This window comes from Pempheris klunzingeri, chromosome 4 (assembly GCF_042242105.1).
Source record: "Pempheris klunzingeri isolate RE-2024b chromosome 4, fPemKlu1.hap1, whole genome shotgun sequence".
NCBI classification, from domain to species: domain Eukaryota; kingdom Metazoa; phylum Chordata; class Actinopteri; order Acropomatiformes; family Pempheridae; genus Pempheris; species Pempheris klunzingeri.
In genome coordinates, this window is record NC_092015.1 from 11,196,742 (window position 1) to 11,219,505 (window position 22,764).

At 42.7% G+C, this 22,764-nt stretch overlaps 1 protein-coding gene across 1 annotated transcript in view; it reads right to left on the reverse strand.

Moving 5' to 3' along the window:
- Positions 1 to 22,103, reverse strand: part of ift80 (intraflagellar transport 80 homolog (Chlamydomonas)) — a 31,097-nt gene extending 8,994 nt beyond the window's left edge. Inside the window, exons 1-6 of the mRNA XM_070829091.1 lie at positions 21,993 to 22,103; positions 21,769 to 21,837; positions 18,924 to 19,033; positions 16,981 to 17,070; positions 16,757 to 16,894; positions 1,012 to 1,191 (exon numbers count right to left, since the gene is read on the reverse strand). Coding sequence (XP_070685192.1) covers positions 1,012 to 1,191; positions 16,757 to 16,894; positions 16,981 to 17,070; positions 18,924 to 19,033; positions 21,769 to 21,837; positions 21,993 to 22,080 — 675 coding nt within the window. The 5' untranslated portion in view covers positions 22,081 to 22,103. The remainder of the gene's footprint in view (positions 1 to 1,011; positions 1,192 to 16,756; positions 16,895 to 16,980; positions 17,071 to 18,923; positions 19,034 to 21,768; positions 21,838 to 21,992) is intronic.
- Between the last annotated feature and the right edge of the window lie 661 nt (positions 22,104 to 22,764).

Below are 22,764 nucleotides of genomic sequence, written 5' to 3' on the forward strand. Positions count from 1 at the left end.
TGTCCAAGAATACGTAGGGCAACTGTGGTCAGAGAAAGCAGTTTTTACTGTTTTAAGTGTGTGCGTGCAGTGGTTGGTACTCGTTTTTTTCACCTGCATAGATAAATACTTCCCTCCAGCTCTCCCTGTGAATGAATGAAAAGGCCTTTTCCAGCACCAGGTGAAAGGTGGGGTTATTTTTACAGCTTTACAAATCTTCCTCCTCTGCTCCCTCCAGCAAGCCAAATTTACATGCAACACAACCAGGAATAAAAAACATTTGACCGCAAGGTGGTAAATTTAGCTGGCTGATTCACAAACCACTGGCAGATGTGCACTTTTAAAAAGGCCTGTGAGGAGGCGAGGGGGAGGAGGGAGACAGAAAAGCGCCTGCAAGGCTGAAAATAAATAGCTGATGACCTGACTTTGTTTGGTGCACTTGGTAAATATGTTTGTGGCAAATACGAGCATGTGTGTTGGCACACATGCATGTGCTTGACCTGTTTTCTGTTAGTGTGCGTGTGTCTGAAAGTATAGCAGTGTGTGTATATGTACATTTGGGTGTGTTAACCGCATGTAAACGTTACCTTGTGGTTAGCATGAGTAAAACAGTAGAGAATAGTGGAGTGAGAGAGGCAGCTAGACAGGCTGGTCATTGTCATTGCAGGGCTGCACACTGGGAGGGTCCTGCTTCAATATATAGCCACAACTAGTCAAGGCCTGGGAAGCATTTAAACTTTACATATAACATTCATAAAGCTATAACTCTTATGGTGGACCAGGAGAATCAGTCCAGCCTGATTCTTTTGCATATATAACTGCTAGATTTACCAAAAATGTATTTCTCTTCCTTCTGTTCCTGTCATTGCTTAGTATTATATCAGTCTTTTATTTGCTTATGTTTCATTAAACAAACTAAAACTTCACAATGCGATCAGTAACTGAATCCCTGTATAAGACTAACGCGACGTTCTTTAAGGTTGAAAAGGAGCAGAAACGTAAACGTGGATGCTTGTGTGGCTTTTGCTCTACCTGCATGGTCCTCCTCTTGGTAAGGGTGATCACAAAGTTCTTCCACTCCCAATGCTGCTCCACCACATGAGCAAAGATGACATGACCGTTGCCACAGGCCCCAGCCAGCTGGGTGCCATCTGCAGACCAGGCCAAGCTGAACACACTCCCTGTGTTGGGCTTCTCCAACGCATAGGACCACTGAAAGGAGGGGGCATGGGGAGGGAAAGGAGATGGGAGAGAGAGAACAATATGCTTAATGGCTACAGATATTTATCTACAAGCTTAAACAATTACCTGGGGGGCAGCTTAGGGATAGAAACAATGAGAAGTTTAGAGAAGAGAAGCGGTGAGAGTCCCGTATGAGTGAGTGCACGTGTGTGTGTGTGTGTGTGTGTGTGTGTGTACACATAATGTAAACTCTGCTAGAAAGACAGGGGCCCAGTCAGTCAGTCATTGAGCTGTGATGAACTGTGAGACACTGAAGTAGCGCTCGGCTCTGCCAAGTCCAGCACTCGCGCTCGTAACATACACTCTGCTATCCTCATCTATTACATACACGGGGGGCAGTGGTATAGGGAGGAAAAGGGAGGGTTTATATACGAGCCCCCAAACTAAAGCCAAAAGCTGATTAACAAGACCTCTCCCTTTGTTTTATAAGAAAAGGTTTGAAAGAGGTAGAGCTATGGGGAGTTTTTCTCCATGTCTGCTGTGCTGCATTGTCAGCCAAACTCTGCACTGTTGATGACCGTCAGTGATGGCGAAAGACACAAATGAGAGATATGCAGTCCTTTCCAGTATCTAAGACAAGAATTCCTCTCTCGTCTTTCCCTGTTTCCCCCAGTCTCTTTTCTCTATGTAATCCCCATATGTTTTCTCTGTTTCCAGTAGTTTTTCCTTCTTCTACCACTGCCTTTTCACACTGCATTTCCTCAACGCTTCTGTGGAGTATCACAAATGAAAAAAATAAAATCTTGCGCTAACACAAACCAGTTGAGACAGTCTGGATCCACCAGTAAAAGTTTCCTGATTTATTATTTTCCAAGACGATTACTCATAAAGTAAGGCCTTAGCTAGATTAGCAAAGTAAGGTACACTAAATAAGATTCTACCTCCTTCAAATATAATTAGTTTTTGTCTGCTATGCTCACCTGTATCTTTCTGTTACCACCAACCTTCCTCATCCTTCCCAGCCCTCCCTGCCTTGAGTGCCACAAGTGGCTCATCTGAGTCGGGCTAGAGGTTTCTCAGCTGCAATCTTCCACGCAAATACATGCATTCGCACTGTAAACTGCTTATGAGGGAAGAAGTGCTAATGTTAACCTGGTGCTGTCTGCTCGCCTGCGATGGAGAGACAAGTGTGGTGCTGCGGGCCAAGCGCTGCGGTGAAGTGTGGAGAAAAGGCCTCAGTGTGTTTGCTGCCTCATACACATGCAGCTGCGGGATGTGAGGTGTGGGGTGAGGTAACAGTCGGCAGGCTACAGGTTACAGGCCTGCTGCCTGGATCTCTCTCCCTCTCCTGGTCTGCCTGTCTGCCTCATACACACACACACACACACACACACACACACACACCGCTCAGCTGGTTTTGGTCAGCACCCTCCCAGCAGTTAATGTCATATCAGGACCCAAAATAGTTGTGGGAAGAAATAAGACCTGTGTAGGCATGTGGACAAGAGATAGTTTGTTAAAGTAAAATTAATTGCTATTTAACTTCTTTTCCCTCCTTACTCCCTTTGATTTATGCAGCTTGGAGCTTCCTTACGTATAAATCCTGTAACAGAACTTGCCTTTCTTTACATATTCTTTATGTAGACTTTTTTTCAAAACCTGAGTCTAACCATGTGCTCATGCATGGGGCTTGCATGAGCTCCACAGCCAAGCAGCCTGGACCAGAGTTTACAGTAATGAGGGATCTCATCTATTCTTCAGCTAACATCTTGAGATGGCCCACTCTGTGTTAAAGCACCCCAGGGGGAAAGGAGAGGGGAGGGATGGAGGAGAGCAGGATGGATAGATTGAGGGTCAGAGATGCAGCTGAATGTATACACCAGACTGTAATGAAGCAGGACATATGATATCGGCCTGAGGAGCACTGCTGGATCCATGCTTACCTAATGCTTTTAACACATTGAGCCATTTGACTCCTTCTTGAGCCAGCCGGCAAGCCAGCAAGTGAGAATGTGTGTGTGGGAATTGGGGGGGTCTTTGTATGTGTGTGTGTGTGTGTGTGGTACTTGTGCACGTATGTGCCTGTATGTTGTTTGTGTATTTGTGCGCCAGAAAGTATTGATAAGATGGAGAAAGTCTAAACACACTAACTGTGAGAATTGAGGAAATTAGAGGACAACACATCAGTAATTAATGTGTGTGCAGACAGGGAGAAATAAATGTGAGTTCACCCCCTCCCTTTCATGAGTGTCCAATATCTGTTTGGAAGGTGTGTGTGCATGTGTGTAAAAGAGGTGAAAATCCTCAGGCTTGTCAAGAGTTGTCAGCCAGTGTCTGACTATGGGACGCAGGGGGATTCCTATAGCTGTCCTGAAACGGACAGATTGGGCCAGCAGAGGAGGAACCCGGGACACAAATACCTTTTCCAGGGCAGCATTCAGACACAAAATCTCTGCATCTCTCCCTCCTCAATCTACCGTTTCTTTTATTTATTCCCTCTCTCCTTACTGGTGAAGAGTTTAGATGTTCTGACAGCCTAACAAGAAAGTGCTCAGGAATAAAACTGCATCATGAAGTTCCACAATAAAAAACGAAAAGTTAAGACCAACTGACTTAGGACATGTCCACACTAAAGCTGTGAAACAAGACAATAAGAGAACAACTAAATGTTTTCTTCTCCGTCCTGTTATAGTTTGCAAACATCAAAATTGTGCATCTTGTAGGCATAGGGCAGGGCTAGCCTCATTGCTTTGCTTGGTCTCAGTAGGTTGAACCATTGTTTTTTCAGATCTAACTTTCTATTATTATTTTTTTCAGTGTAGCTAAATGCAATTTACTATTTCATGGTGCCAACTGTCAACATACATATAAATACTGAACAATGGCAACATCTGTATTGTGTGATGGGGATTTGTAATGCATATTGCTACTACAAACCACCTGAGATTGTCTGAGCAGACGTATGTGATGTATACTATCATGAAGACAGGAGAGATAGAGGAGACAGGGAGAGGGGAGAGCAGCAAGGGTAGGTGAACCAGGCAGTGGCAGCTAACTGTAACTTGTTCAGCAAAAAGGGGTGAAGGTCTACTGGACCAGGCTAGAAGGAGTTTCCAGATTAGTATGGAGAGATACTATACAGCTAAGGAACAAGCAAGTAGGCATTCAGAAAGATTTAGAAGGGGCAAGCTGGATGCAGGTCTGGGCCTTCATCTAGCTGGAGTCCAGTCTCTGGTCACTGAACCCTGTCTGTCCATAATGGGCAGCTTTGTGGCCACAGAGAAGGTGGCAGACATGACGTGTAGTTCTCAGCTGAGCTCTGGTGGAGAGAGGGGGAGGCCCCTCAAACTTAGAATGAGCCTACACATGACACTTGTGATGATCACTTTGAGCATAGGGCAAAACACCCACGCATGCATCCTGTGTGTGTGTTGACATGTGTGTGTTAACGTGACTCAGAAGCACACACGTTAGTTGCATGTAGGTGATGAACCCTCGAGTGCGGAACTGGTAAAATGACCATGTGGGATGCTGTAGTAACACACAGGATAATCTCATAACGCTGCTCTACCATCTACCATCCTTCACCATATTTGGCTGGTGGCGTAACTATCTGGATTTCTTTTGGTTTCAGAGGCAGACCTTAGTGATGATCCACAGACCTACCACAGGCCCACACAGACATGCTGACAGTTCTGCAGACATCGGCACGTTTGCGCATACACATGTGCATGCACGCACACAAAAAAACACAGCCAATCTACGAATGCACAGCCTCTTTAGAGGCTCTTTAAGGAGTGTGCTCTCCCTCTCTCCCCTCCCCTCCTCCTCCTCACTCTTTCTGCATTTCTCGACATATGTTTACCATTAAGACTGGCAGGTGTTGTGGGCCTGCCCCTTCTCTCTATTGTTGCCCTGCAGCCGCAGCCAACATGGAGAGGCCTGCAAAAAGGTTACGTAAAAAAAAAAAAAAAAAAGTTAGCTCAGAGGCAAGGATGTTCTTTCTTTGAGAGCCCCCAAACATTATCACTCAAACCTGTTACTATATGCACCCTCTGCCTCTTGTTCTCTGTGTGCTCCTCTAAGGATAGGTACATCTAACTCTGCCTCGTTACTTTTTTCAGTTCTGTCTTTTATATATCACCCCACAATTAAAGTGATACTCCACCCATCAATTTAGTATGAAATTCCCATACCCATTCCCATTCCCTGTGGGCTTGAAAGGTGGCTGTTAAAAGTTCAGTCCTCTTCACAAAACAGCGGCTGTGTTCAGCTTGACAACTTAGTGACAACTTTTCATGGCAGAAAGAAACTATAAAAAAGTCAAAAGTATCAAGTTTGTACCTTGTATTGTGAGTTGTTTTCAGTTGTCACGAGCCACTTAATTTGTCACTACAAATGGAGGCTGTGTATTTAGACATATTTCGGCTAAAATATGAGTTCTTGGAACATATTGCACATGTGGCAGGATAAAAAAAAAATGTAGATTATGTAGCAGGAGTAGTTTGAGAAGTTTCTATGATGACAATTATTAGGATCCATTGTGAGAAATGATGTAGACTATAAGATTATCCCTTATTTTACATCCTATAATGTAAATGTAAGTATTCAATGGATAAAATAGTTTTTTAGTGGTATATAACTCTATCAAACATCCTTATTTTAACTTAGGTTATATACAGGACTTGCCTGGTATGTGAAGCACTGACTGACAAAAATACTCAGAAGAGGCAAAGGCCTCTTTCTTAAAAACAAAGCACTGGAAAGGAGCGAAGCACAGAGACTGAGAGGGGAGCAGGGAACATATCAGAAACAAAGTCAGAGCAGAAAATGAAAGTGTGTGTCTGCGCCATTGGTTTACCCCTTCCCCCTCTCTCTATCTATCTGCACTACCTGACACAGTGCTCTGGTCTTCATGGCCCGGGCTGAGGGGAGTGGGGCTGGGCGGGGGTGGAGCTCGGGCCAGGGAAAGGGTTAATGACACATGTCTGGACTAATGACTCCCAGTGGAGCTATCTGCTGATTCAGCCCCATTACTTCACAAGCATTAAATATGTCTGCCCTGACCGCTCTCTGCTCCCCCCAGCCCTGATGCAAGTCAACAACATGTTAATCAGAAGGGGGCATGAGATTTTCCAGGCTATTATATTTCTATGCTTTTCTCACCCTATATCTCTGATACTCCTGTTACACTGCAGCAAGCATCTAGGAATAACTTGTAACATCCATTAGCGTCAACCTGAGGCTGTGACCCTGCTAAAAACCTGCACTTTATGCAACTACAGCACTGTTTGGCCAAAGTATAAAAAGATGGACAAAATGTATGTATAGTACATGTGCAGCAGTGTATAACACAATAAAAATTATACAGCGCTAAATACTGACAGTGATCAGTAGCAATGTCCACTCCTCTCAATTTCAACAATGTTTTAACATGACTGTCAAGTATTACTTAAATGAAGAGACATGTTTTTACATGACATTACAGTATAGGCAAATCAATAGCCTATACTGTAATGTCATGCAATGCCATTTGACTGTCATCTTTTTTAATGAAGTGGAAACATGACAGTGACATAATCCAGGTCTCACAAGTGCTACCAAGAAACTTTCCTCAACAAAAGAGAACTTAATGAAATTGCCTGCATGGTGAACACCCTCTCTTTTTTATTAGAACTGCATATATTTGGTAAAAGCTTGAAACTTTAAGTATATTTCAGATAAAGTGTTGACATTATTTTCCAATAATGTTTCCATTTTTCAGGCATACTTTGCATCCATGTGTGACTGTTCTGTCTGCCACTGTTAAGTCACAGCAGTTCTTCACATGAAATGGTAATTTTGCTGTTAAAGTGTTAAAAGTGTTCTTATTATTACATAACCAATATTGCTACCAAAAGACCCAGCTTGTTCAGGCCTATAACATTATGTACACTTTGTACATTGGTTAAAGGAAGGCTACCATCTCTATTAGTTTATCGCTGTGCTAGTGAGCTTGTGGGAGCTAGTGGGAGCCAACCTAGTCCAGGGTTAACAGTCTTACATAAATCAGAACAGATGGCAGACTCTCTGCAAAGCCAGCTGGCTTCAGTTTGCTTGTGTGTCTGTGTGCAGGACAGGACCTGGCAGTGCAGGTACAGCGTGTAACTCCCTGCACATAATAAACACAACACACATGTCTGAGTGTAACGGACACTAGACATATACAGGCAAATATCTAGCCACAAACAGACATAGGGTGTATGAAATGCTGATACAAATCTACTCCTCAAGATAAAACCCATTTGCAAACCAATTCTGTAAGATGAAGTCGTGTCTGAGGATGAAACTAAAAACAAAGCCATTTGTTGTGAAGGAAGGAGGAGGTGGTTCTAGATGAGGGTTCATCAATCTCTCAGCAGATTAGGTGGCCTTGTAAATGTCAGCTTGAAGTGACCCCTCTATGGGGGATGGGGTTGCCTATTAGGATAAGGACAAGCTGGGCCTATATCCAAAACTGGTCAGACCTATGTGTGGAAGAGAATTAGCTTCTAAGATGGATCCAAGTCACCACTATGAACCAAAATACTGTGAACCAAACTGTGCATGTTTAAAGGCAGGGTCTACAACTTATTTTAGAAGCATTTTTTGTAGTATTTGTTGAAATGCTCATAACAGCCTGAGGTTGTCTGACAAAAGAAGCAAATAAATCTGGTGTCTGTGGCTGTCACTGGTCTATGATAAGCCTGTCCAATCACTTCATTTGGACCAAATGAAATGACTGATTTGATGTCAGACAATGTGACAATTAATTCTACGTTTCTATGTAAGTAATGAATATGTTTATGCAACAGTTCTACCAAGACGGCATTCTTAGTCATATTTGTAGCATGTGTGTGTACACGTGCATTTGTGTGCATGCAGAACCTTAAGATAAATCATTTTTCTAATGCCATATACTTTATAAAGAAAAATGTAAACCCTGGTGTCAAATTCATACTATGAATGCGAATGAGGAACCAGGTCCATAAAGCTACACACTGTCAACACTCACAAATCACCTGGGAGAATCTAACCAACCTAGATACAAGCCTCAGGTCAAAATGCAATTCTACACAAGAAAGTTACGGTGAAGAGAGTTGGAACTTTAAACTCAACCTTCAACCTCTGATGCACTATCCCTGGTAAATTTGTAAAGAAATAAGAAAAACAGGCCTTTGAGGAATTTGTGAGGTTGTGAGAAGAACTAGAAAGAGTTCAACCATTCTCTTAAGTATTAGTTAAAGTTTGTGTTTCCAAGACCACTGTGGGAGGCACATGTCACACAAAATCAATCCATGACTTAAAAAATGGCATCCTTGCAAAATAGAATTCTTTTGTACTTTCTATGTACTATGCAGGTCTTTATTTCCTCAGAAGTTGTCTTCTCAGTCTGCCTATTCTGCAAAGGAACTGTATGCACATGTGCAAGTGTGTGTGAAAAAATGGCATATAATGTACAGTGGAAGATAAGCTAGAAACTAGTATAATAGTATAATAGAGTTATGGCCTACATCATAACACAATGTAAATCTGTAAACTGTTAAAGTGCCCAATATACACCAAGTAAACTTACCAGCACTTACTTTCTCTGCCTGCTTCACAATAAACCATTTGCATTCCTTGACTCTGCAATAACACACAATAACTATAGCTATCACATAAGCCATTTCTAAACATAGGCCAGTGAGAGGAGCTCTGCAAATCTCTGTAGTGAAATACCCACTTGGCTCGGCTAAAGAGATACAGAGCCTGGCCCTGGGACGAGTGCAGAGTGGCTCAAGTTGGAGCTTTGGCAGTGCAAGGGGAAACGAAGAGAAAGAAAGAGAAGGGTGGGTTAGTGACGAGGGTGCAAGACAAACTAGAAGATAGCAAGAGAGCGAGAGCGAGAGAGAGAGCAAGAGCGAGAGCGAGAGCGAGAGAGTAATGATCTACACATGGTTTCATGCTGGAGCCTCAACATAGTAACCATAGACACATGCTGGGGCCTCCTGGGACTCATCAGCAGGACACAGCTGTGAGCTGGACAGCAGAATTCTATTAGCACCAACTATGCACACATGTGCTTGCAAACACGCACGCACGCACACACACAGGTAATTTGGGTATTTGACTGTGTTTGGGCATACTACAAATGGCAGAATACATAAGACTCTTCACCCTCTGATAGAGTTACTACATCACTGTTGGCAGATCTAGAAAATACTGGATCACATGGTTCATCTAATGGCCTACAAACAGGTTGAAGCGTTAAAAAGCTGTGTCAGCTGACTGGCCTAAATTTTTCAATGTGGTTCCTACAGACACAAAGAGTTTTTTGTACCACTGACAAGCGCCTCTAAACTGTTCTTCAATGGGTTATCAAATACCTGTTGATAATAGCCAGTCCAAATTTCATCCTTAAATCTTGGCTAATCTGGTATGATGCGAAAATCACATTAGATCTTAACTTAAACAAACACAGGTATCCACAAAGCAATACAAACATTAGCCATTACTTCTCTGTGGAGGCAAACATATACAACAAATTATACCAAATGAAGGATCCAGGCAATGAATTAGTCAAAGTCAAAGTGTAGCACCATTCTGATCCATGTGGTAGCCAGCAGAAGGGGGGAGGAACCCTAGGGTGCAGCCAAAATTAAACCCTTTCAAATCATCCTTTTCTGGACCCTGGTCCATTGCCTTCAGCCCAGCCCTAGTCCTCAATAACAGCCCTTAATGAACTCTGGGTTGGCAGTAAAGCTTGAAGTGATACCCCAGTTACACACATGCTCTGCTTTCATGCATTTGTGTGCATCACTGAAGCCCTTTATTTGCTCCCTGCCTTCGTCACTCAGAATCACCCTCACTCCTCAAACCATTTCATCCGTCTTTCCTCTCTTTCTGCCTCTGTCTCTCTGTGAGTGTGACATGTTTGTCTAGCTAGTGGAGGTAGTGATTTAGTGCCGCTAAGAATGATGACTCTGCCAGAGGGGCTGGCAGGGCACTGTCTCACTGTCATACGCTTACTCCAGCCGTGGGGGGAGGGAAGGATGGAGGGGTGGAGAAGTAAAGAAAAAAAGGGAGAGGGACGTGAGCAGAGAGAGAGAGAGAGAGAAAGAGAGAGAGAAACTTGAGGGAAAGAGAAACCACCGTCTTTTATGGAGACCAATCCTCCAAGCCTCACTGCCTAGGCCAACTTTACAGGATATATTGGACAGTTCCACACTACCCCGCCCCCCACCCCTCCAACTGCTCTCTTTTCTCAGCTCTTTTTCATGCTCCCCTTTTTTTTGGTTTCCAACAAGGCAAGCCTTTAGCCGAACTCTAGAGAGGTGTAAAAGTATTACCATGTCAACAAGTGCCTTTTACTCTAACCCACTTTATGCACACAGGCATCGTCTCTCTCTCTCTCTCTCTTTCTCTCTCTCTCTCTCTCACATACACACACGTCCACATTAAAAAAATTGGGGTCAATCATCTGCAAGAACGACCTTAGTATACACTGTTCCACAGAGTGTGCCAGAATAAGTTCAGCAACACAGCAAACCAAAGCCTGTTCGGCACAAAGGACCTAGAATACAAAGGAGAAACCATTATCCACACATTCTGGTAGGGAAACTAATGAGCTCCTTGGGATGATAGATAAAGTCTTCATGTAAGTATTGCATCTTCTAGTCCTATGCCGTTTAAAGACTCAACAGGCCTGGCAACTTCATCAAAATGTGTTGAAAGGAATGAGTAAAAATATTCCTGTGAAAACATGGGAGAAAACAGTGGCGGAAGAGAGCTCTGAGGGGTGAGATGGACCCCAACTGCCCTTTCAGGACTTGTGGTCTCTTTCTACTAATTCGCAGTGTACGGAGCAAGCTTACTACAGTGAGAGAACGGAGAAGAGGAGTGCAGAGCGAGCAAGAAATAGCATGCAAAAGCACAGATTCGTATGGGGTGGGAGGGAGGGGTAAAGCAAGTGGAGAGAGAGAGAGAGGAGAGAGAGAGAGAGACAGACAGACAGAGAGAGGGAGGGAGAGAGAGAGAGAGAGAGAGAGAGAGAGAGAGAAGTAGCCCTGCCCAGTTGCCTGGGGAGAAAACTGCTCTGCTGCTGACTCAGGACTCTCTTTGTTTGACAATACTCCCTCGCTTTCTCTCTCTCTCTCTCCCTCTCTCTCTCTCTTTCTCTGACATACTCACACTCTGAAACGTACTCGTCTTTTTTCAAACACTCAGTCTCCATCTTTTTTCATGTGCACATACTCTTTCTTTGTCAAACTTACGCCGATAATTTCACTTTGACTTAGTTTTCATGCTGTTTTTCCACCCCTTATTCTGTGTGTGTGTGGGTGTGTGTGCATCTGTCTGTCCTACTTATGCTGCCTTTCCCTTCTTTTGCGGTGACATTTTTCTCCGTCTGAACTGTATTGTACTAAATGTCCCCCTCTCATGTGATGAAAATAGATAAAGGCTTGCAGTCTAATAAATCTACAGTGGTTTCTTTTGCCTTTTCATGCTCCACTAACAGTGGTTCACGATCAGGAACATAACTGTGGGCCGTTTTATTCTCTTCCAGCAGCGGCAATTTCCAGATGTTGGCCGGTCAGTGGTTGGCAGCAAACTGCCAGCACAGGCTCAGGTATATGCTCCCCAATGATTGAGGGGAAAACTGTTACTGTTATGAGTGACTCATTGAAAAGACAGGGAAGCCTGGAGTCTGGCAATTAGGGAGACGGTGGCGTGTCAGAGATCATGAGAGTCTTCGGCTCAGAAGAACCTAAAAAAAAAGACCACAAGAAGACTGGCAGAATAACAGACAGTCAAGAGTGATAGACTCTGTGAGAGAAAATGACGGTTGGCAGCTATAAGGATGGCAGACAAAGATCCTATAGAGAACGAGGCTGTGCGTTAAAGAGGGGAAGGGAGGAGAGAGAAACAGAGAGAGAGAGAGAGAGAAGCGATGGTGATTCCAGCTGGACGTGGACCCATTCCCAGAGTGGCAATGCTGAGCAAGGCTCACAAAGACCTTAAGGGGACCCCCCGGACTCACCCAGAAAAAAGGGGGGTAGAGAGGGCCCTGGGGAAGGCTGCAGGGAAGGGGAGCCAAGAGGGGGAGCACTGATAAGCACAAGGTTGTCCAACACACCGTGACACAGGGAGGAGGGAGGCATTAGGAGTAAAAGAAGGAAAGATAGAGAGGGATTTACTCTTAGCCTCAACATGGGAGAAATCCCTCTTTAAAAAGAAAAGTGTGCTTGTATCTCACAGACAAAGAAGAGGGAAAATTACATTGCTCAATCTTCCATTTAAATACATGCAGAATAGCAGTCAGACTTCTTTTTGTCAAAGATAGTGGTGCTGGCAGAAAATCACTGCTAGAGATATGATAAATCATTGATGTATGGAATAACGGCCAGTGCCCACAATTAGATACCAGTGGTTTTGCAAAACCTGCTCCTGAAACAATGCTGCCATTATGAGTTATAACTTTGATACATGATTTGTGAGTACTCATCCCCCACTGTGAGGGTGACAGCTGTTATCACACTGTCTGAGGAAAACTGCAAACATGTACAATGCTCGGATGGAGAAATTTTACTTATTACACATGACAAGGGTGTCTTTAAGAAATGGGGCTTAGCCTGAGACTAACATTAAAACCTTATGATCCTAACCAGGTTGCCTGTGGTTAAGTGTAACCTACAAATGGGGGAGTAGAAAGAAGAGGGGCGGAGAGTAGAGGGGAATAGAGGGGAGGTACACTCGCTTATCAGAAGGAGTGTGACAGGAACCTGGATCATACCAGGGCTAAGATCAGCCACGTCTTCAGTATGAACTCAGTTAAAACAGACCAGGACAGGGAGGGAAGTAGTTACCACTAAGTTCGATGAGGCCTGGGTCTAAGGCCACAGTCAAGTTATTAGCCCTGCTCATTCATTTCAATGAGGCTAGACTGGTAAACACAGGGTTGTTCAGCAGTGGTGGCCTGCATTGTTTGAAAACAGGGCTGTCGAAGGTTTGAATGTCCGCTAAATCGAGCATGAGCATCAAACCATAAGGAGGGAGGGTAAGATAATTATGAAATCTGGCTTTGAAGCTGTGTCTTAATTATACGATTCTGCCCTCCTGATGTGACCTTGTGCAAAACACTGAATTTCTATCAACTCTTAGGACAGTGTCCTGCAGTCTGTCTATCCAGTAGTAAATGTCGAATTTTCTCTTCTTTTATCATGAAGGTCTCTGAAACACCAAACAAAGAATAACTGCAAAATTCAAGTTACATAAGCAACATGATTTTTCATTCAACCTGTGGAAGTTTTAAAAAAAAAAAAAAAAAAAGGGGAAAAAATGACCGTGCAGGAATTGGAAAAGCAAAACCAAACAACTATTATATTTATGTATGTGAGCATGGGTGTACAGTGGAGAGAGAAAAAACAAGCGCAGAAGAGAAGGGGTAGGAAAAGGGGGGGGGCAGAGAGAAAGACGCGAGAGGGTGCTCGCCTGGCACAATGAGTCCTACTTGTTAGCCAGTGACAGTGTCAGGGATCGTGACAGGGTCCAGACGCTAGACACCAGCTGCAGCGCCTCGTAAATAGACTGCTGTCTCGCAGGCACATTTGCACGGCAATGGTTGCACACATGCACGCACACACACACAGGCATGTGGGCACATGCATATACTATGGGAGGCACACAGACAGACACTGACTTATTGTCTCTCCCAAATCTTGTAAAAGGGACAGTGAACCTCTTTGTGCCTTGAGTCCTGTTAAAGCTCCTGTGTAGAGAAAATGTACTTCACACAACAACAAAAATTTTTAACTAAAATAATTTAATATGTATTAATAATTCAATAACATATTCAATAACAAAATAATGTGCAAAAACAAAACAGAAAAATCTGTGTATTCAGTCCATGAGTTGCTTGCTGTAACAACAAGACTTATCTCTCCCAGTACTTTTGCCTTGATATAAACTTTGTGTGTCTGTGTGCATGTGTATGTTGGTGGGTGTGTTTGAGAGTGTGCGTTCCCCCTCCCTCCACAGTGATAAAGAGGGGGGTAACACACTACATCTGCCCTGTGGTGCGTGGAGGGAGAAAATGTGGAGGAGAAAAGGGAAAAGAGTAGGGGAGAGCTGAGCGCTTAGGTCGAGAGGAGAGCCGAGCTGGACGGGAGGTGAAGGGGTTAAATGCGCGGGACTGATCCTGCTGAGCCAGCAGCAATATGTTAAAGTGCAAGGTTTCAATGTAGCAGATACAGAATGAAACTCCTTCCCATTAGTCACGCTAGTAACTGAAAAGGCTTTTCGCACTGCTTAACCCTTACTGCACTGCAAACAAACCACAGCAACTATCCAGGTAAAGCCCTTATAATTGCTTAATGGCTTCTGTGTTTGTGTATAAACTCACATGCACAATAAGATTAGAGTAATCATAGCGCAGTGACCAGGTCTGCATATGTTTGCAAACTAAACTATCTCTAACCTGATGTGTGATGGGAATGTAAGTCTGAATTCACACATAGAAAGCGACTCAAATGGAGTTACCTTTGAGGGGGATTTTCTCTTTCTAAACTCTTTTCTCCCCCCCCCCAATCCTCATCTTGAGCAAGCCTCCCACGCCACGCTACAGCACACACTGTCTCTGAGGGGCTTAGGGAGGAGAAGACAAGCATACCCTTCCTCCAGTTAGAGCAGGGCAGAACCATAATCATCATAATTATCATCATCATCACACTGCCTCAACCAAGACACACCACAGCAAAGCAAGTGGTGCAATGACGAAACAATGGAGCAAACCAACCACGTAAACAAACCCATAATGGGAGGACGTAAGGTGAATCAGGTCATTCTAAAAAATAAAAGGGAGCAAGTTGTGCTCAGTTCTGTCTGTGGTAGTTTTAATAGCGCAATGTGTTTTATTTTTGTTTATACAAAGAAAATGGATACAAGCTGGCCTCATGAATGATTTCATCAACTCACTGATTCATCAACTCACGGACATAATTTCTCTGAAATCCCTGATTTAGATAACTAAAACTGATGGTAAAGAATAAAGTATTTCCCCAGTCTCCTTTCGGATGGTCACAGTCGACAAATTATATTAGCGTAACCTCTCCAAAACACATACAAACACACACCTTAGCCCTCTGGAGAAGACATATGTGTTGGCTCAGTCCTCTCTCCAGCCCATTTGTTTTAGTGCTCCAGAAAAAAAAAGCCATTTGATCCTAATTAAATCAAAATGGAGCATGAAATGCCTGGTGATCAGCACACAAAAACCCAGCGCTGGCTGTTTGTTTTCATTACAACAGGTCTGAAACAGCAATGCAGTGACATCTCTGAGTAAACTCAAAGAAGCCCTAAACGCCCCGCAAGGGCAGAACGCGGAACCAGTAATGTTGTTCCTGGCCAAATGTTCAGCAATAATAAAACAACAATTACCATTCATCATTCTCTCATTTCCCCTCTCATTACAACTCCAGTTACCATCAGCACCAGGTAACAAGAACATGTGGCATGCAGCCTAATGCGGTTTACAGAGATGAGCAGTGTATGGGAGCATAAGACCTGCAGTGAGCTGCACAATATAAACCATACTCCACTGGAAAAGATGACAGTGCACCACATATGCTGTATGTTTCAGGGACAAGGACACAAAACACAACACAAAAGCTACAGTATGTGGAAAGTAAACAGAGCCAAAGCTCTACAGTTGCATAGCTTCTGCAAAAGTTCTCAGCAACAGCTGCTCATATCTGAGGTCAGGTGTGGTCTGGTGGTCTGGTCACTGCAGCCTCTCAGCGGCATTCAAATGTCTAGTTCTTCTCATTGAGGGGCAATAGCTCATTATTCATCAACATCAGAGTGCTGATGTCAGTCATACAGTGCTCAGGTGTGTTAAGCTAGTCTGAGATGATTTAACTAACTATGTGCTCAAAACCAATCAAGGTCAGGGATGTGTTCAGGGTTTAAATGAGTGCATCATTTTGTTTTGTTATCTAGCACATTGAATGGAGAATGTTAACATATTCGCTTTTTATATCTGCTAAGGCATTCTTTTGTGTAAGGCCTCAAGAATTACCACCAACATGCAGTGAGGGCTGAATGGCTTCACTCAAAGGCGGAGAGAGAAGCCGTGAAAATGGGGGTGTGGGGGGCGCAATATAGTTTAAATATGGGAATAACAGCGCATAGTCAGACAGTCTTTCTTGGAAGACATTCATGATTTTTCACTTAGTTCTACATGACAAGTGACAGAAATCGCTATCTAAAGTACAAGAAATAATTGCACTGTTAATGCAAGAGCGCTTGCAAGTGTACTTGTAGTGGTAGAGAATGGACTGCCTGAATGGTGTTTGCACTGACGCAAACACCACTATACATAGATTAACAAACTATCAAATTTTTCCATCAAGTCTGAGAGGTAGCAGATATTTAAAATCTCCCACTATTTTTTCTTTTTACAGCTATACAGCTGTGTGGAGAAATAACAGTCATCCCTCACCATGTTTTGAGTTGCGAATTGTGTGAATTGAGTCGTGATGGGACACAGCAATACAAAAATATGGCACTGATGGAGAGTAAAAGGAAATTTTCTTACTCCAGTCTTGTCACAGAGCCGCAGGGTGTTGAAGGAGCCCACAGAAAACACCTCTCCATCTGGTGACCAGGACAAAGAGGTGATCGGGTAGTCATGAGACGATGAGGAGTAAAGCAGGCGGCCAAAGCTGTCCCATACCTGTTGAGGAAGGGCATGGTTTGAAAGGTAATAGAAAAATCTAATACCTCCGAAAACGTCTAAAAGTATACCCAAACATGGCCCACCTTATATTTACAGTCTTCTCCACCTGACAGTATGAGGTCGTTGACTGAACTCCAGTCCACCTTCAGAACAACCCCATCATGAGCCTTCCACTAGAGAGAGACAGATGGAGAGAGAGAGAGAGAAAACACTGTTTTAGGTAAACACAAAATCACAATGCTATCCACACATACCTTCTTCCCTTTGTTGAGGAGAAGTGGGAGACATCTCTAATAAATCCCTCCACTGCAACAAAGCGAGAGTAAACATGAAAAATGACTGGGATGAGTTCAAAAGAGAGAGAATGGCATTTTTTCTGTTAATGAAATGTTTAATTTGAGCCTTACTGAAAGTTTACTCTCTACATTTTGTGTTACAGTGTAACAAAGACCAGAGAGCCTGTCACCAGCTTTATCTTACCATGTTCTTATCTTGTTCCTGTTCTCTCTACATGCCTACACTCTATTTTTTTACACACTACTTGCTCACTCCATGTGCCCTAGGGAAACGCATATAAATACATGCACATGTCTGCTGCGTGTATCTGTGCCTGTGTAAAGGATGGCAGAGGTCAAAGGGGATATTTTGGGAGTCCTTTACACAAAGCTGTTTGTCACGCCTCTTTCATATCAGCCAGGCAATATCCAACCCATGTTTAATCCAAGTTTTCCAACATATGTTGAGCCTTTCAGATGGAGCCCACACAGGTTCAACTTGCATCACTGTGTCTCCAGGGGGTCTGAGGGAGAGGTGATGAAGTTTGATGTGTGTATGTGTGTGTGTGTGTGTGTGTGTGTGTGTGTGTGTGTGTGTGTGTGTGCTCGTGCCTGTGCATGCATGTGTGTTAATAGCTGAGAAAGAGTGAAGGGTTGAGAAGGCGCACATTAAACCCTCCACTGTTTATCTAAGGTCCCAGGCGCTATTCGGCTTCAAGAGGAATAAAAAACAAATGTATACATGAACAAGAAAAATACTCACTGGTGTGAAAGCTCCTCAGTACTACACCCTTTGCTAATGCAGAAGCACTTAAAGACATATAGATCTATTGCGATTATATTCTTTTTATTTAGCCTTTATGTAAGACTAAAAAATTGTGCTTGCAATGCAAATCACTAAACCTCAAGTTTAATTTATAAAGACCTGAAATGAGGCAAAGGGCCTAATGATGTCATTATAGAACAGAAAAACTGCCCATTACTTATGATAGAAGTAAAGATATATAATCAATGTAGCTATAGAGCCCACAAACTCAAAAAAGAGACAGAATATAAAACACTGAGCAAACCTGTAGGGTTACTATAGGTACTTGGTGTAACATACTTAACTGGGTGTAACATAACATAGACACATGCTGGCTCTGATATGTGGCACACAGCTAAACGACAGCCACTGTCACAGCAAAGAAACTAAATTACAACCTCTGTATAACATATACTGCTTAGTGAGGTGAATTCAGTTTGAGTTCGTATGTTGAACCATCCAAACATCCAGTCCACCCTGAATGTCTGCATGGCCACATTAAGCTTGCTGTATTTTTAATCAATTTTCAAAGAAGAAATAAGAAAAAAAAATCTTCTTTTTACTACTTGTTATAGGTTTTCACATGTAAGTTGATATTGACTGATTTGTGACCCTGACCCTAACCCTAACCCAATGTAGCTAAACATTAAGTTGTAAAATGTTTCCTTTACCTTTTTTAATCTTTTTATTTATAAAAAAGAGCCTGCATAGACCATAAAAAGGTGATCCATATTGGAGAGGTTTTTGATTGATTTCAGGTCAATTACTGCAAATTTGAAGTCAGTCAGTCAGAGTTAGTTACAAGTAGATGTGACCAGATGTCCCAAAAGAAATTCAGGAAAGTACTGAACTACAAGCAGGTATCCCAAATCCTGCCTTACAAGATCCACTCACACACTCATTGTTGATTTTAACCTCTTAAAAGAAACGCATAAAGTAAGCGTACCTGTATGACTTTGGCGCTGGGTTGCAGAGGCTTGATGATTAACTGTCTTCCTAATGTGTAGAGGATTCTGTCTGAGTCTGGACCCCAGGCCACAGAGTACACAGGAGACCCTGGAAGATATGCAGAGACACAGAAGATGAGATCTTGTATTAATCCCAAGCCAAGAGCAGTGGATTGGGCTTCAGCACATAAGGACTTTGAGTCTTACTTGATCTAATATATAAAGATCTATGTGTCTATGAGTTTAACAAACTAGGAGATGTTATGAACAACAGCGCTAGGATACAGCAGTGCTAATTCCTCATCTCAGGAGGTATCATATTCCCTCAGAGATCTCACCTCATTCAACTTATGGAACAGCACTTAGCTTGCAGGCGCACCAGCTAAGAAAACCTGCCTAACCTCGACAGTATACGCACAAGTGTGTGCATGTGTGCTTGCATGCACATGTGTGAGGGAAAATGTGTGTGTGTGTGTTGTTTTGTGGCTAGGCACGTGTGGAGGGGAGCGGGCCTGACATTTAACCCCACTCCAGGTGCATGTGGTTTCTCACAAATGCCAACTGGTCACATGATCTAAATCTGACAAAGGTGACGAGAGGGGTTAAGACAAGTTCCTCCCTCCTCCCTCTTGCTCGCTCACCTCCAATCTCTTCCAAGAGCTCTCACTCTCTTAAAATGGGTCATAGTAACCAAGAAAAACAGCCCACACCTACAACATGTGTGTGTCAGTGAGTGTGTGTGTGTGTGTGTGTGTGTGTGTGTGTGTGTGTGTGTGTGTGTGTGTGTATATATATATATATATGCAGTTGTGGGCTCTGTGGAGAAGCAACACCTGCAGTGACCTGAGTGCCATGTGGAGGATGGTGTGTATCTGTGGCACTGCCACTATATCCAGGTGTTCTACAAATCTGTCCGTCTGTTGAGCAGCCCACCACCCAGCAGCTCATTCTCCAAACAGCCAGCTCAGGAAAAATGTTCCTACATACTGGGGCTGAATTGCTGTTCCCCTGCCAGGTTTTCCACGGCACCCGTTATTCAGCAAGTGTGCCATCCATTTCCCCAGAAGCCAACTTTCATCCACCCCCCCATCTTTTTTCTGTCCCACAACTGAGAAGAAACGTTTAACAAGTCAAACAGCACGATGAATCAATTAATAAGTAAGACATCTGTAATGTGACTGCTGGATAGAGAAATGTATCATTAGGAGTCTTTTTTATAGCTTTTAATAAAACTCCACTCCTATATAAAGCTTTGGAACTTTATGGCTCTTTTAATAAAAAATAAATAAATAAAAAAAACAGAACTGGAAGACCGACTCTGCTTTTGGTTGTACTGAGCACAATTACGTCCTAACAGGCCCAACACATACACACACCACACACACATGTTCTCACAATCGCACAGAAAAAAAAAAACATTTACTCTTTGTCATTTTAAATTATCTGGCTTAAGTAAAAAGGCAGCTTCAACACAAAAGAAAACCTTGCAGATCGTTCAGCGAGTGTGCCGACATGTGACGTACATGCTCACGAATCTAACAACGACACACACACTTTGTATGTAGAATTTAAGTCTGAATAATAAAATCAAACAATGTGTATGGTGTGGCAATTTATTTGCCATCTGAGACCATGTGCAAGACTGGATTTGCAACGCCCATCAAGGGTCGGTTATTCTGAGCCTGGTGTCAAACTGGAGCCAGATGAGGTTGAGAGCTTGTGTGTCATAGCACCACGAGAGAGAGAAGGCCTCCCTGCTACACATGAACGAAACTGAAGGTGTGAGTGCTCTTTGTCAGGTCTCTGCTTCCTGCTGCTGCCTGCACTCTTTGAGCTAGAAGGTCCAAAAGCAATCAGTACTATATGTGTGTGTGTCAGTGAGATAGGTAGAGACAGAGAGCGTATAATTGGTCGGCATGCTGTGTTGTGTTTACTAAACGCCTGCAGCTGGTTGGTCAGTGACTGGCTGCACATGGCTCCTGCTGCTGTCTTGTAGCTGTTATGGATGTGACATACTTTAAATTGTATCAGTCTAAACCCAGTTCAGCTACTTCTCACAAATTATGTCAAGATTCATATAGAGGGGGTCATGAACTATGGCCACCTTACATATACAGCTATGAGTTTTATTGTGCACACAAGGTTATTGCTACTGTTTATTTACAGTTGGTCACAAGTTAGCATATCATGACTGATTAGCTAACTTATAAACAACAAATGAGAATGTGAGCAGTCTATCACCTGCCATGAGTAGCTTTGTACATACAAATGAGTTTAAATGTGAATGGCATAGTGGCTTTAAGGTCGTAAGTTATAAGAATAAAAAAGGTAAAAAAAAAAAGGTTACTAGTTGTCTGTTATTTACACTCTGCAAGTATACCAAGCTTACTGCTGACTAACTATTGTGAGAAAATGATGACATGCACTCGTACTCACCATTATGTTCAGTCTTATAACATCACAAATTCTCTGTGGTTTTTTTCTTTCTCCAAAAACTCATATTTGAACAAGTATAAATAGCGCACACACACTGACATGCAGAGAGTACATTAAACAGATTTAACTGGCAAAAGTTTCACTTTGTACACTTACAGAGTTTTGTTCCTTGACTACAGCTGATTAAATTTGTTGGCTACAGTTGTCCTTTCAGGCAGTAAAAATTAAACCTAAACCTTCACCTCTATCATTTAAAAAAATCATAGCTGCTGCAGTTTGAAATCTTCTCTCTTTCAAAGGACTTATTTTAGAATTGACAACGAACTGGCACTAGCAACATTAAATTTAATCAAATTTTGGTTCAGTGATCGCATGAAAATATGTCGCCTAAATTGTCTTGCACCTTACCTTGGCTGGCTAGTGTTGAACGTAGCATCCCACTTTTTGACCAGATCTTGATCTGCCCATCTTCCCCAGCTAAGTAATAAGGGGAAAAAGTTGAAACAGACGTCAGTAATGTATATATTTTAACAACAGAACTAACAAAAATCTAATTAGAATTAGAATTTTATAGCAGGCTGATTACAGTAGTATTTGTTGAATGAATATATCCACGTCTCTGTCGTCTTTACCTGTGATAAGAGCAGTCCCGTCATAGTTCCATCTTCCAGCCAAAACAGCTCCTTTGTGTGCTTCAACACTTTTCTCAATGCGCCCCATCTTGGAGGCCAGGTGGAACTTCCCTGAAAAGAGACAAAAAGAGGCTTTCTGTAAGGCAATTCTCTCTAGGCCTGGATTAATGTAAAGGCTCATAGATCATAATTTGCCTCTGGTCTTTTTTCCTGGTTTTTATACCCAGTAAGATAATAGTGTCACACTTGATCATTAGAAGACCTGCGCAACAACTTAGGAGTCGTTGTTGATAGTTTAAGGGAAATCATCTCTGCCAGTTTGATATTTGTGCTTTTTCACAATTTTTGGTATTTTTTTTTAATCACTCGAGGAACGCTAGCGTCTGAGGTAATTCACGGGCTACTACATGGATGTCATCTTACAGAAAGAATACAGGCTTCTAACATAGAGCGACAATGGTTTCATAAGTCTGATTGATTCAGTTTTGGGCAAAACAATTTTTTAAATTTCCAATCCAGGAGACCAGTAAGGAGAAAATATTCATCAACCTAAAAAAAAAAACTTCATAATCTAGCACTATAAATTAAAGTATAATAACTATCAATCCCTTGACACACAATTAGCAACAACATGTTCCCTTCCAAACCAATATCATAAAGCAGATGAGAGAAACTAAAAGGTTTCTGCTGGCTGAATTAGGCCAATTTTCTATTTGTAAGACACGAAGGGTGATCAGGCATGGAGACAGTTATTGAAGACGCTAGCCTAACA